This window comes from Aethalodelphis obliquidens, unplaced genomic scaffold (assembly GCF_003676395.1).
Source record: "Aethalodelphis obliquidens isolate GAN/ISIS:26980383/991018 unplaced genomic scaffold, ASM367639v1 scaffold5, whole genome shotgun sequence".
NCBI lineage: Eukaryota > Metazoa > Chordata > Mammalia > Artiodactyla > Delphinidae > Aethalodelphis > Aethalodelphis obliquidens.
The window spans coordinates 23,438,134-23,451,670 of NW_020837949.1; the positions used below are offsets into that span (position 1 = coordinate 23,438,134).

The window sequence follows — 13,537 nt, forward strand, 5'->3', positions numbered from 1 at the left end:
GTTCCTTTGCTGCTCGGTAATATTTGTTCCGGTAATTTTTACGTTTGCCCATATAGCTTACTTTCAAAAAGCTAAGCCAGCCTAGAATGGTAAAGATGCATGATCATTAACAGAATTAACTATGGAACCTGAAAGTGCAGAAGATGACAGACAGAGATGAGAATATAGTGACAGCAAGAGGCAGCATGTCTTTTCTCTGTACAGTTTCTAGACTAGTGTTCTCAACTGTTTTTGGTAGTGAACATCTGGAAATCATGGTTATTTGGGGGGCATTGTATGCCCTTTTCTGATCACAATGTGATATGACACATTTAATTCTCCCTTAGAGTGAATTTTTCTAGCAAAAAGCTCACTAGATTATACACATTGTAAGTCACAGCAGGCACAGTTTTTCCTAGGAGAAAAATTAGACTGTTCAATTTAAGCATGATAACCTCTTCAAATAGCCCTTTTAATATTCATTTCCAGGGTATTTGTTTATTTTGTGATTTGTTAGTACCTTTACCAAACAAGAAGCAGCAGAAATGAGACTTGATAAAAGAAAAAATTTAATTTCAAACTTTCTTCTACTGAGCTAATTTTAACAAACAAATCAGGAGAAGAATGTCATCCTTTCACTTTAGAGACAGGTTGCCCTGGGACCAGTGCTTTGTGTAGCATAGTGGAGGCTCTAGACGCAGTTTGTTTCTATGGCCATTGACGTTTCTTTGCCTCAAGGTGGCAGAGTTGAGACGTTTCTTTGCCTCAAGGTGGCAGAGTTGAGACAAGACAATATTCTATCAAGAATTCTTAAATAAATTCCATTTCCTTTTGGAAGGACTAAGTAATTAGTTTGAGTTGATGGGTAGATAAGGGCTTGGCATGGATGTTAACTACAGTATTATTTTTTATTTGCTCTGGGCCGGGTTTGAGTTTGGGATTTTATGTGTATTACCTCATTGCAGCCTCACATCAGTACTGAAAGATTGGTCTTATATTTTGATCTACAGTTCTACTCTGTAGGTGAAATTATTGAGGCTTAAACAATTTTATGTAGCTTCTCCAGTTAGAGATGGATTTCTAATTCAGTCTGACTCCAGAGCCCATGATCTTATCATCTCTCCACCATCATCTTGCTTCCTTGACCCTTTCTTTCCCTGTGCTGAGTATCATAAGGCTGCAGGGTGGGTGGTTTCCCTCCTTTTTTCTAGATGTGTGGTTATTGGATAGGCATCATGATTCTTTCCTGTTGGAGAATTATGAGGCTGTATTTTTAAAGGGTGGATTGTATTGTTAACAATTTATTGTTCTTTCAGTTTGAGCTGCTGAAGCATCAGAAACTCAAGGACCAGAATATCTTTGTCTCCCGGACCAGGCTGTGCCTGCACAATCTCCCAAAGGCCGTGGATGACAAACAGCTCAGAAAGCTGCTGCTGAATGCCACTCGAGGGGAGAAGCGGGTGCGCATCAAGGAGGTGAGAGTTGGCCCTGCCCACTCAGAACTCAGGTACTCATCCTGGGTCAGATCGAGTATTTCGTTCAGGCTGTGGTGCTGGCAGATTGACAGATTTTCTTTTCGACACAGTCAGCAGACAAGGCTGAGTTTGGTGATTTTTGTGGTTTTATGGGGTTGATTTTTTTTTTTTTACCTCTTCTAAGAACTGCCTTTCACATCTGACCAAATTGCAGCAGAATGTGAGGAAGTCTCTGCCCTCATGAATTAATTTAGCAAGCATTTATTGAATACCTGCTGTGTTCTCAGCATTATACCAGGTGCTGTAAGGTTAATTTTCTTGCTGAGAAAATAATCTGTGTGCTTTGCTCTTTAGAAGGGCATTTCACTACCATGTAGGCTCTTACCTTGTAGTAAGAGTCCTCAGTGCCCTGTGGTGAGCATAGAGAGCCACCCGGGTCTTCAGCAGTTGTGTTAGACAGACTCTGGATTCACACCAAGACTTGGTTAGGCTCTGTGTGCATACAGAGACCTCTCGTCTGCTCCCACAACACCCCTGTGTACCTGTGTCATCGTACTGACTACTACATGTCCTGTGATGGTCTGCCAGTCATTCCTCCCCACCAGGCTGAGCCCTTAGAGAGCAGGCGTTATCTCATTGTTCCCAGTTCTTGGCATAATACCTGGCACATAGCCATCTCTTGATTAGTGTTTATTGAATAAGTAACCTAGCCAATATTATAAATCTGCTTTGCTCTGATTCATCACCGTAAACTATTTTCCTACTCCTGGAAATCCTCTTCAAAATGTAAGGTATTGGTATTCAGGGAATTCCAGGAGAGAATGTGAACATGTCAGCATGTAGCCGACACCACTCTTGGTAAAACTTGGTAACTGTTCAACTGTTACTGGCATAAGGGTGAGTTGTGTAATTTCTCATTAACATCCACCATGCTTAGTAAGAGTCTGCACATTTAACACCTGCCATCATTTAGAGAAATGTATGTGTGTTTTACAATATTTGCATTATATTGAATTTTTAATTCTTTCGTATGTGTAAATATCGTGTCTCAGTAAGATAGTAAGCCTCTTGAGGATAGGAGCCTCATTTTATGCTTTTCTTGATTATCCTACAGTACACGGCACAGTTCTAGGCACAGAGTAGATACCGGACACACACCAAATGCAGCATCCATGTGTACCCAATGCCTAGACTTCTCTGTTACATGATAACTACAGCTTCCAGCAGTAAAAGCACGTAAACTATCAGTTTTCCCCAAATATCCTACTGTTCCTTGGTGCCCCAGGATGCCTATTACAGCTTAAGGATTTAGGGAAAAATCATGCCAGAGAGGATCTGAGCTCTGAGCAAAGACAGCTGAAGCTCCTTCCTGTATTTCTGAGGCTATATGTTGGGCAGGATCTTCCCCATACCTGAATTGTCTTTCTTATCTAAAGCCATCAGGCCCTTATCCTTCCCTTCTTCAGTAATTTCCTTTCTGAGTGGTTTCTTCAGTGAGGAGATCCACAGATGGCTTTTTAGCCTTAGTGCTAACTTATACAACCTCAAGTACCATGTACCTCTCAGCTTGTGTGTATTGTCGTGTCAACAGTTAGCCATTATAATTTTTCCTTGGGAAGTTTATTTTATTTACATGCTTATTTGTAGGTCTGTGTTGATGTCTGTAAGCTCTTAGAAAGCAAGAGAATATCTGTTTAACTCATTTTGTGCTCTCTGTAGGTGTATTCTAATAAAACAGACATTCGTAAGTGCTATTCCAGTAAAACTCTTGTGATGGTGATATATATGAAAACTGTTCCAATAACCTGATTTCTTGTTGAAGCTGTTAAGGATCTTTATCCTCTAATTACTGATTCTTTTTCTTGTTCTACTCATAGTGTCGGGTAATGCGAGGCCTTAAAGGAGCTCATGGGAAAATTAACGGTCAGTCCTTGGGCTATGCCTTTGCAGAGTTCCAGGAGCACGAGCATGCCCTGGCAGCCCTACGCCACATCAACAACAATCCAGAAATCTTTGGGCCTCAGAAGGTGAGCCTCATCCTGTGGGGGGGAACATGTTCCTCTGAGGGCCATTTGCGGAAAACCCTCTGACGTTTGTATGGTGGGTAAGAGTGGCAAGGCGTTGGAGGAGTGATCAGTGATTCAGGTGATAAGATGATTAGAAGGAACACTAAACTGGATAGACTGCTTGCAGAACTGGCCCCTTGCATTTAAGTAGAGTGAAGTGAGTAGCATCCTCTGACTTGCAAGAAAGAGGGTAGTGGTGGGACGATATCTCAGCTCATTGCACGCAGAGATTAAGAAATCTAATGAATGACTTTCTGTCCCCTTCTGCCACAGAGACCAATAGTGGAGTTCTCTTTGGAAGATCGAAGGAAACTTAAAATAAAGGAACTGAGGATCCAGCGCAGCCTGGTACAGAACTGAAATGTTTTTTCTGTCTTTGTTTTTTTTTTGTTTGTTTGTTTGTTTTTAATTTTTATTTATTTATTTTTGGCTGTGTTGGGTCTTCGTTTCTGTGCTGGGGCTTTCTCTAGTTGTGGCGAGTGGGGGCCACTCTTCATCGCGGTGCGCGGGCCTCTCACTGTTGCGGCCTCTCTTGTTGCAGAGCACAGGCTCCAGACGCGCAGGCTCAGTAGTTGTGGCTCACAGGCCTAGTTGCTCTGCGGCATGTGGAATCTTCCCAGACCAGGGCTCGAACCCGTGTCCCCTTCATTGGTAGGCAGATTCTCAACCAACTGCGCCACCAGGGAAGCCCCTGTCTTTGTTTTTTAAATTGTAGTAGTATACACATAAACTTTACTATTTTTAAGTATACAGTTCAGTTAAAACAATATTTTTTTTAGGGCCATATTTAAACTGTTTTGTGCAGTTTGTGGTTCTGCTCCCTTAAAGTAGGTCTCTTCCTCATTAGGTTCTTTGTTACCCTCTACTCTTAGTTTCCTAGAACTCTGCAGGCCATTTCTCCTCTGCTGGCCTGGCTTGTGGTAGCTCCACAGAATGGGGAGGAAGGAGAGAGGAGAATCAGACTGATGTTATTACCAATCAGCAGTGCTTGTACTGCAGTGTTTGGTGATGGTACGTGTCAAAATTAATAGCCAAGGTTAAGTTTTACATTACCTGTAGATTTCAGCTCTCTCTTCCATAATTCTGTTTTCTTCTTAGATGGCTCCAGAAGTGTGATGCCTGATAGTTTTAGTACTGTTTTTAATCTAGTGTAGTATAGAGGAAAGAACAGGGACTTTGGGAACAAGAATATTCATGTTCAAACTCAGGCTCTGCCCCTTTCTGAGTTCCTTGGCAAGTTATTACCTCTCTCAGCTTCAGTTTCTAGTTTGTAAAAATAGGATTAACATCATCTATGTTACATGGTTGATGAGGATTAAATGAGGTAGTGTGTGTAAGTTGTCTCGCATACTACACAGTCAGCACACAGTCATTGCTCACTCTCTTACCCATCCTGCCGCAGGACATAGAAGGCCAGGTTATTCTTGACACCATAACTCTTACAGATCTCTTTGATATTATACCTTAACTTGCGTATATACCAAACATTTGCAAGCTTTGGTGTCTTTATGGTGTATATCATGAGCATGACTTTTATTTATTTATTTATTTTTGCTGCATTGGGTCTTCGTGCTGGGTTCTTCACGGGCTTTCTCTAGTTGCGCTGGGCAGGGGCTACTCTTTGTTGCAGTGCGCGGTCTTCTCATCGTGGTGGCTTCTTATGTTGCGGAGCGGGCTTCAGTAGTTGTGGCATGTGGTCTCAGTGGTTGTGGCTCGCGGGCTCTAGAGTGCAGGCTCAGTAATTGTGGCGCACGGGCTTAGTTCGTCCGCAGCATGTGGGATCTTCCCAGACCAGGGCTCGAACCCGTGTCCCCTGCATTGGCAGGTGGATTCCTAACCACTGCTCTGCCAGGGAAGCCCTGAGCATGACTTTTAGAGGAGCAGTATCAGTGGTTAATTCAATGGCCCTGGGTTGGAAAAACCTGAGTTCTGGTTATTATTCAAGGCAGCTTTATTATTGTAGTTATAGAATTATTTACTGCCTAAGTCAGAGGTGATTCTGTAGCTACTGGCTTAAAAAAAAATTCAGGTGGCCTTATTTGTTGCCTACACTTAATGTACATACTGATCTCTCTGTGTAAAAGTGTTCCTCTCCCCTGACTCAAGGATACTTCTACTCAGTTTCCATACTCATATTCCACAAGTAGCATTTCCCCACCTCTCTCAAAAGAGATAAGACTTTATTAGTTGTACTTCATGAAGTTCCTTAAACTTTTTTTAGTTTTTTACTTTGTGAATGTCTCTTTTCTCCACTGGACTGTGAGTGCTAAAAGGTAGACACTTCATTCTGTCCATCTGTACCCTTACCACTTAGAGACTGGCACATAAGAGGCATATAATAGATCTTTGTTGTGTCAGTGTGCCTGTCTAGATTTCTGAGGTGAAAAGGACAAAATAACATTGTTATTACTACATTAATTTCACATGAATCTTCTTTTTCTTCCCCCACTTCAGTGCAAAATAAATCTGTAACATACTTTGTCTTCCTTCTCATGTCATCTTTTCCTTATCTTCATTTCAGTTATCTTTTCTCTAATGTTTTTCCTTTCTCTATATGGATTCAAGTTTCTGACGTGTCATTTCTTCTCCCTTAATACATTCATGTAGTATTTCTTGCAAGGCATGTCTACCAGTGATAAATTTCTTTAAAGTTTTTTTTTTTTTGGCCTCACTGTGCGTATTGTGGGATCCTAGTTCCCCAATGAGGGCTCGAACCCGGGCCCCCGTCAGTGAGAGCACTGAGTCCTAACCATGGAATTCCCAGATTTCTTTAATTTTTGTTTGTCTGAGAAAGTTTTTGTTTTTCCTTCACTTTTGAAGGATAATTACACGGGTAAAGCATTCTAAGTTGGTGATTTTTTTCCCCCAAACTTTAAATATTTCCTTCTATTCTCTTCTTGCTTATATGGTTTCTGAAGGGAAATCCAATGTAATCTTTTTTTTTTTTTAATCCAATGTAATCTTAACTTTGTTCCTCTGTAGGTAATGTATTTTCCCTGCCTCTGGCTTCTTTCAAGGTTTTCTCTTTGATTTTCTGCTGTTTGATATGATATGCCTAGGTGTACTTTTTTCTTTTTTTTTTTAATATCCTGTTTGGTTTTTGGCCTGGATCTGTGGTTTAGTGTCTGTCCTTAAGTTTGGAAATCCTTAGCTCTTATTACTTCAAATATTTCTCTTCTTTCTTCTCATTCCCATTATACATTTGTTACACCTTTGGTAATTGTCCCATTCTACTGGCCTATTTTCTACTGGCTTTTGCGTTTTGGACATACCTGTACTTTTCCCCTATTTCTGCATGTGGAAAGGGAAATGGTTGTTTTGTGTCCCCCACCCAGTAACCATCTGTTACTATTTCAGGGCCTGTGCACTACTTGCATTCACTTTCCTATAGTCTCTAACTATTTGGGGGAAGAATTCCCCTTCTCTCACCAGCTCATTCCTCTTCTGAATATTTCCAGCAAATAAACCTCACCCAGTAACTAAATGCCATTCCCTTGTCTTATACAGCAAAAAGTGAAATCCATGTCGGCAACTGGTGAGCAGCCCCAGCAAGAACAACCAGAGCTTGGGAAAAAACAGCAACAGAAAACAGCTCAGAACCACATGCCTCAACAAAGCAAGGCCCCCATGGAGCAGAAGGAGAAGGCAGGACCTGTCTCGTGGACAGGGTTCCAGACCAAGGCCGAAGTGGAGCACGTGGAGCTGTCTGATGGGAGGAAGCAAAGAAAGGTCCTGGTGCTCCCCTCACACCGAGGCCCCAAAATTAGGTGAGAGGCAGGATGGCGGCTCAGGGGGTTTGTCTTGCTTCGCCCTTTTTCCTCTTTGTTTGGATGAAAGGGATGCTTAGTGTGCTCCAGTCCCGCATGAAGTATCTCTACACCAGCAGAGTCACTCCTGGACCAAATGGAGGCCGGAACAGGACTGGCAGAGGGGGCCTTGGAGGAGCCTTCCAGTGCGGGCTTTCATGATTTTTCTCTTCTGAAGAGCTTCCTCCTGTCCTGATGGTGGTCTCTTCTCTGTCAGCTGAGGCCCATCTACCTGAGGTTTCTGTTTGGGACAACAGATTAGTGCTGTCAACAGAAGTCGATCTTGACACAATTTTTTTTAAGTATATGAAGGTTTTTGAGATTTCCTTGAGGTTTCAAGCTAAAACAAAAAGAGAAGTATACAGATGTTGAGCCATAGGACATTCTGTTGCAGTATCCCTTTTTAGCATGATTTCTCATGGGCTTAGAAAGAGCCAGAGTAAGAAAAGGCATTTTATCTTTTGGGCTGAGAAAAATCTCAGGGGTCCCAATTAGAGGAGGAACTCAGGATGACACTTGACCATATTGTTTCAGGTTACGGGACAAAGGCAAAATGAAGCCTCTCCCTCCCAAGAAGCCAACCCCCCAGATAAACCACTGGAAGCAAGAGAAGCAGAAATTATCTTCCAAGCAGGTAAGTTCTGGAGGCCACGAGGCTTTGGCACGGCACAGCTCTGCTGGGGTCGGCAGCCGCTTGTGCCGTGATTAGTTGTGCAAAGGGAAAGGGCTTCGGGGCTTCCCTGGTGGCGCAGTGGTTGAGAGTCCACCTGCCAATGCAGGGGACACGGGTTCGTGCCCCGGTCCGGGAAGATCCCACGTGCCGTGGAGTGGCTGGGCCCGTGAGCCATGGCCGCTGAGCCTACATGTCCGGAGCCTGTGCTCCGCAACGGGAGAGGCCGCAGCAGTGAGAGGCCCACGTACCGCCAAAAAAAAAAAGGAAAGGGCTTCTAGATTGCACTTAGGTACAGGATTGCAGCTTTTTAGAGGATGTGGAGGTACACGGTCCTAAAAGTGGGGAGAATAATAAAACGAACCCCATGTATTGGTTACTCTGCTTCAACAATTATCTTGTTTTACCTACCCCCCCACCCCACCCCACCCTGTGAATATATTAAAGTGAATTCTACTTCACTTGTAAATGTGCCTCATGTGGAAATGAGATATATTGCTCAGAAAAATATCTCAGAATTCATCTCGAGCTGATCAGGCCTTAAACACACATATACCCAAACACATATTATGCCATCATCACATCTAATGATATTAATAAGAAGCTCTTAATAGCTAATATGTAATCCATATTAAAACGTTCCCTGTTGCCTCAAAAATACATTTTTTAAGTTGGTTAGTATGAATCAGGTTCCAAACAAAGTCCACATGTTATACTCGGAATTTTTTTTTGGCCATGCCCTGCAGCTCGTGGGATCTTAGTTCCCTGACCAGGTATTGAACCTGGGCCACGGCAGTGAAAGCACAGAGTCCTAACCACTGGACCACCAGGGAATTCCTTATACTTCATTTTTAAATCTCTTAAATCTTTTATTTCCCCCTATAATATCCAGTCTTCCTTACATCCACCCCTGCTTTTTTCCATGCAGTTAATTTGTTGGATAAGCCAGGTCCTTAGCCTTAGAATGTATTACATTTTGAATTTAGTTGCTTTCTTCCTTGTGCTGTCATTTAACTTGTTCCTCTAACACCCCATGTTGCCTACAAACTGGTTGTTAGATCTAGAGGCTAGATTGGATTCAAGTTCAGTTTTCTTGGCGAGAGTATTTCATAGGTGGTGCTGTGTGCTTTCTGTTGCATTGTACTGTAAGGTGCATAGTGTCTGGTTGCCCCATTTTTTAGTGATGCTGTGATTCATCAGTAAGTTTAGGAATTGTCTACCTTATCCCTCCATTTGTAAAGTCCCCCATCAGCCTCCCACCTAAGGGTCTTAGCACCCACTGATGATTGCTATCTAGATCCGTATTTCAATACGAGTTGCAGAATGGTAATTTTCTAATTTTATCAATGCTTTTGTGTTTTTTAAGAAGAATTCTAGAAAAAAAGAATCTTCCCTCGTCAACTGTTTGGTTCCCATGAAATATCATTTGTGTAGGAAAGGCAGGGTAAATGCTTGATTTTGTTCTTTTCCTTTTATCAGATTCCAGAGTAATGAGTTGTTGCCCTACCAACCTCCTCAGATGACAAGTACAATTTTTTTTAGTATTGTGAATTCCTGAGTTTTTATGTACTTGATGTGTTTCAGTCAGATGCAGTCATTATTCTTGTCCCATCTGAGGCCAGCAGAAGCCCCTTCAGGTTGACTCCTGCCTGAGTCCTTCTGACATGATCCTGTCTTTGATAGTGTCCTTACTTCCTAGTACAACTGGATGTCCCAACTTATCTATTTCTTCGTCAACCCTGGCATTAGCTTCCCAGGAGCCCTAGTTCTTTTTTTTTTTTGCGCTACGCGGGCCTCTCACTGTTGTGGCCTCTCCCGCTGTGGAGCACAGGCTCCGGACGCGCAGGCTCAGTGGCCATGGCCCACGGGCCCAGCCGCTCCGCGGCATGTGGGATCCTCCCGGACCGAGGCACGAACCCGTGTCCCCTGCATCGGCAGGCGGACTCTCAACCACTAAGCCACCAGGGAAGCCCAGAGCCCTAGTTCTTAATAGAAAGTGGTGGTCCTGCATTCTTGATCATTTGAAGTCAAATTTTCTTTTCTTCCTTGCCTAGTTCTTTTTTTTTTTTTTTTTTGCTGTACTTGGGCCTCTCACTGTTGTGGCCTCTCCCGTTGCGGAGCACAAGCTCCGGACGCGCAGGCTCAGCGGCCATGGCTCACGGGCCCAGCCGCTCCGCGGCATGTGGGATCTTCCCGGACCGGGGCACGAACCCATGTCCCCTGCATTGGCAGGCGGACTCTCAACCACTGCACCACCAGGGAAGCCCCCCTAGTTCCTTTCTTTAAAGGGTACAAGAGCATTAGCTTCTCATCCTACTCAAGAAATCTGTGTCTCTGGAAAGCCTCTGACCCATCAGACTATCTTATAGAGCTCTCTTTGAAACCCTGTAATTCTTGGTGAGGGAAAGGGCAACAAGCAAGACCATCCAGACTTGGGGCTGTGACTCATCTTGGAGGAGATTCGTGTGAACATTTGGGAATTGAAGGGGGAGAGGCCTTTGAAACACGGTACTTTAGTGGGGCCCTTCTCTTAGGCACTCCTGATCTGATTTCTTACCAATGGATGATTCTTGTGGGGTCATTGCCTGGAAGTCCCTCTTGTGGTGGACAAGATCTCTGAACCTACTTTCTCCCTTGGCTGGCCTAAGGGTAAGGTAATACTTAATGCTTGAAACCGATTATCTTACGTTTCCTTGCCTTTCATTTGTAGGTACCTAGGAAGAAAGCTAAGGGAAATAAGACAGAAATTCGCTTCAACCAGCTGGTCGAACAATATAAGCAGAAGTTATTGGGACCTTCTAAAGGAGCTCCTCTTGCAAAGAGGAGCAAATGGTTTGACAGTTGATGGTGGTAGCAGACTGGGTAAGAAGCTGGATTGTGTGCTTCTTGGTAAAGCCCCCCCGCCTCCCTCCTGTCATTTACTGAGGGAAGGAAACTCCTTGAGTGCACTGCCACTTTGGGGCACTGCGACTGGGGCACATCTGAACTTTGGTCCCTCCCTCGTGTGTGGTTAGATAACCACAAAGAGGAATCTCAGAAAAACGTGATGCTTCTTGCATAGTTTGTGTGAAGTTGTGTTTATAATTCTTATCCATTTTAATTCTCTGTTGCTCAAATGGAAACAATTATAAAAAGCATTCTTGACTGAATTTTTAAGATGTATATTTTGTTAAGTGTCTTCTCTAAATGAGATATTTTGTGGCTTTTTGAATAACAGACTCTCCTTTCTAATATATGGGAATCCTTTATTATTTATAAACATTTTTGATATTCCTAACTAATTCAGGTATGTAGTCTTACATACTGCAGGAATCGATTAAGAAAGAGCAGAGAAACATGATTTCCAACCTAGTCTTTGAGAGTGGGAGAAACTTGGAAAGTAATTGAGGGCGTGGGTCCTGGCCAGGAGCAACACCTGATAATTGTTTGCCAAATGAGTGGGTAACTGTTGGTAGTTAACTAGAAATCAGTTGGCAGTGGCCCACAGACACTAGCCTGGGTGGTGCTAACCTGCATTTCCTGTCTTCCAGCACCTCCTCCTGAGGACTCAAGAGAGGTGGTCGGTGGTGGAGAGAGCAGTGAGCATGGCCAGAGAAAGAGTTGGAAATACAGCACAAAGCTCTTAATTCCCCAGTCCAGTCTGGTGCCATAATAAGTGATGCTTTCTTCAGAACCATTGCTGACCTAGGGATATGGCTATTTCATTGCAGTATCTTGGGAAACCAATGAATGCTCAGAAATGCCCTTAATTGGTTTAAAGATGGGTAAAAGAGAGACCATGAAAATACTGAAACCTTTTGGAGAGAACTAAAGGACAGAGGCTGTATCTCCAGAGTTACCTTGAGACAGTGCGACTTGGGGAGTTCGAAATGTTCTGGCAGCAGCTCGGCAACCCATCAACCCTAGGATGGCCTGTATTCTGTGGGGGAGTCAGACACTTTATTAAAAGGTGTAAATAGAAGTTCCACAGCCTGCCTGGCCTCTGATCTGTTTTCCCTTGGCCAGCTGTCTGCTCACCAGACACTTTTTCCCATAGTGTACAAATATCTATAAATTAACATTTAAAAATAATCTGAACATTTAGGATAGATAAAAATTGGGTTCATTTCAGATAGCTTTGCCAGATTTTCTCAGATCCAGCTTTTTCTTCTGACAGGTACAGCAGCCCAGTGTGTTTAAAATATCAGTCAGCTGCTTGAAAAGTTACTGCACAGTTCTATTCTTTTTTTTACCTTTATTTTATTAAATGATGTTTGAATCACTAAATTAAAAAAAATATATTGCTGAACGTTTACAATGACAATTTTGCATTTCTCCATATACTTTATCATATAATGATGTCATGTTTTTTAAATTTCTTAAATCTGTATTTAAGATACAGCTATATGATAAGAATCCCAAGGAAAACAAAACTTAAACCTCAAAATTATTGTTCATCCCATTACTATTTAAGCTGCTAATTTTTGCCCATTAAAACTCCATTTTTTATGCATATTTAAAAATCCACATACTAGTATCATTTTCATTTAAAAAGTCACTCCTTAATATATAACTTTCAGCATATGGTTATTTGTGAATATAATTTTGCAAAAAATTATCTTATGTCTGATAGTTTACTTTTGAAACTATTTAGAAAGCTTAAAGATGCAAAAGAAAAATAGCAAATTGGATTATATAATCTGCATACATAAAGGATTTGCATTGAACTAAATCACAGAGGCAGTTTTGGTGAATCCGTATTCAATATTGTCTTCACTTTATTACTCAAGAATATATCTGAGCTGGATAGTGTGCCAGAACCCCTATCAGTTTTGTCAGTGAAAAAAGAGAAAATGTAATTCTGCAGGCAATGTAATAAATAAATATATACTTTTAAAGAAAAAGAACAAAGAAAATGTAAATTTGGTCTGTCTTCTTACCTATAAAGAAGGTAGGCACAGGAGTAAATTATTTTTTATGTAACATTTATTTCTAAAGGTTTACAAGATACGATTTTAAAATGGGTATATTTTATGGTTTTTATATTAATTGATACAAACATAGCCAAATACCTATGTGTATAAATTATTTGGCCAGTATCCACTCACTTCATACCTTTAAGAAAGAGAATATAAGGTCATTTGCAATAATAATAATTAACTAGTTAATAACATAAAACAAGCTAAAATAATGTTTAAAGAATGTTGACCTGAAAAAGTGTAATGATTCTCAGTGTAGGCGTTCCTATGTGGAACAAATTAATGTGTGATTTACAATACAGTTTAAAAGTACACACACTGCACAGTTCTTTAAAAAAGTAATAAGATGAATCATCCACTTACTCAACAACCAGATTGCTTGTACGGTGTCCTCCTCTGGGATACCTCACCATGGGTTATCTGGGCAGCTTCTTAACGCTTGCCTCGTGAGTATTCATGCAAGGAGAATCATGCTCATTTCTTCACTTCAGAGCCTGATGTTTCATGAAATGGAGTTTTCTGAATTAGACGTGAAAGTGGAGTTACAGACTGCTTGGTTAAAAAGCAACAACAATAACAAACA

General features: G+C 41.8%; 1 protein-coding gene across 1 annotated transcript in view; it reads left to right on the top strand.

Moving 5' to 3' along the window:
• RBM28 (RNA binding motif protein 28) overlaps positions 1 to 12,293 on the top strand; it is a 31,303-nt gene extending 19,010 nt beyond the window's left edge. Inside the window, exons 14-20 of the mRNA XM_027102039.1 lie at positions 1,296 to 1,454; positions 3,332 to 3,481; positions 3,794 to 3,868; positions 7,028 to 7,287; positions 7,861 to 7,960; positions 10,707 to 10,858; positions 11,527 to 12,293. Of these exons, the coding sequence (XP_026957840.1) occupies positions 1,296 to 1,454; positions 3,332 to 3,481; positions 3,794 to 3,868; positions 7,028 to 7,287; positions 7,861 to 7,960; positions 10,707 to 10,841 (879 nt within the window). The 3' untranslated portion in view covers positions 10,842 to 10,858; positions 11,527 to 12,293. The remainder of the gene's footprint in view (positions 1 to 1,295; positions 1,455 to 3,331; positions 3,482 to 3,793; positions 3,869 to 7,027; positions 7,288 to 7,860; positions 7,961 to 10,706; positions 10,859 to 11,526) is intronic.
• Positions 12,294 to 13,537: the final 1,244 nt, after the last annotated feature.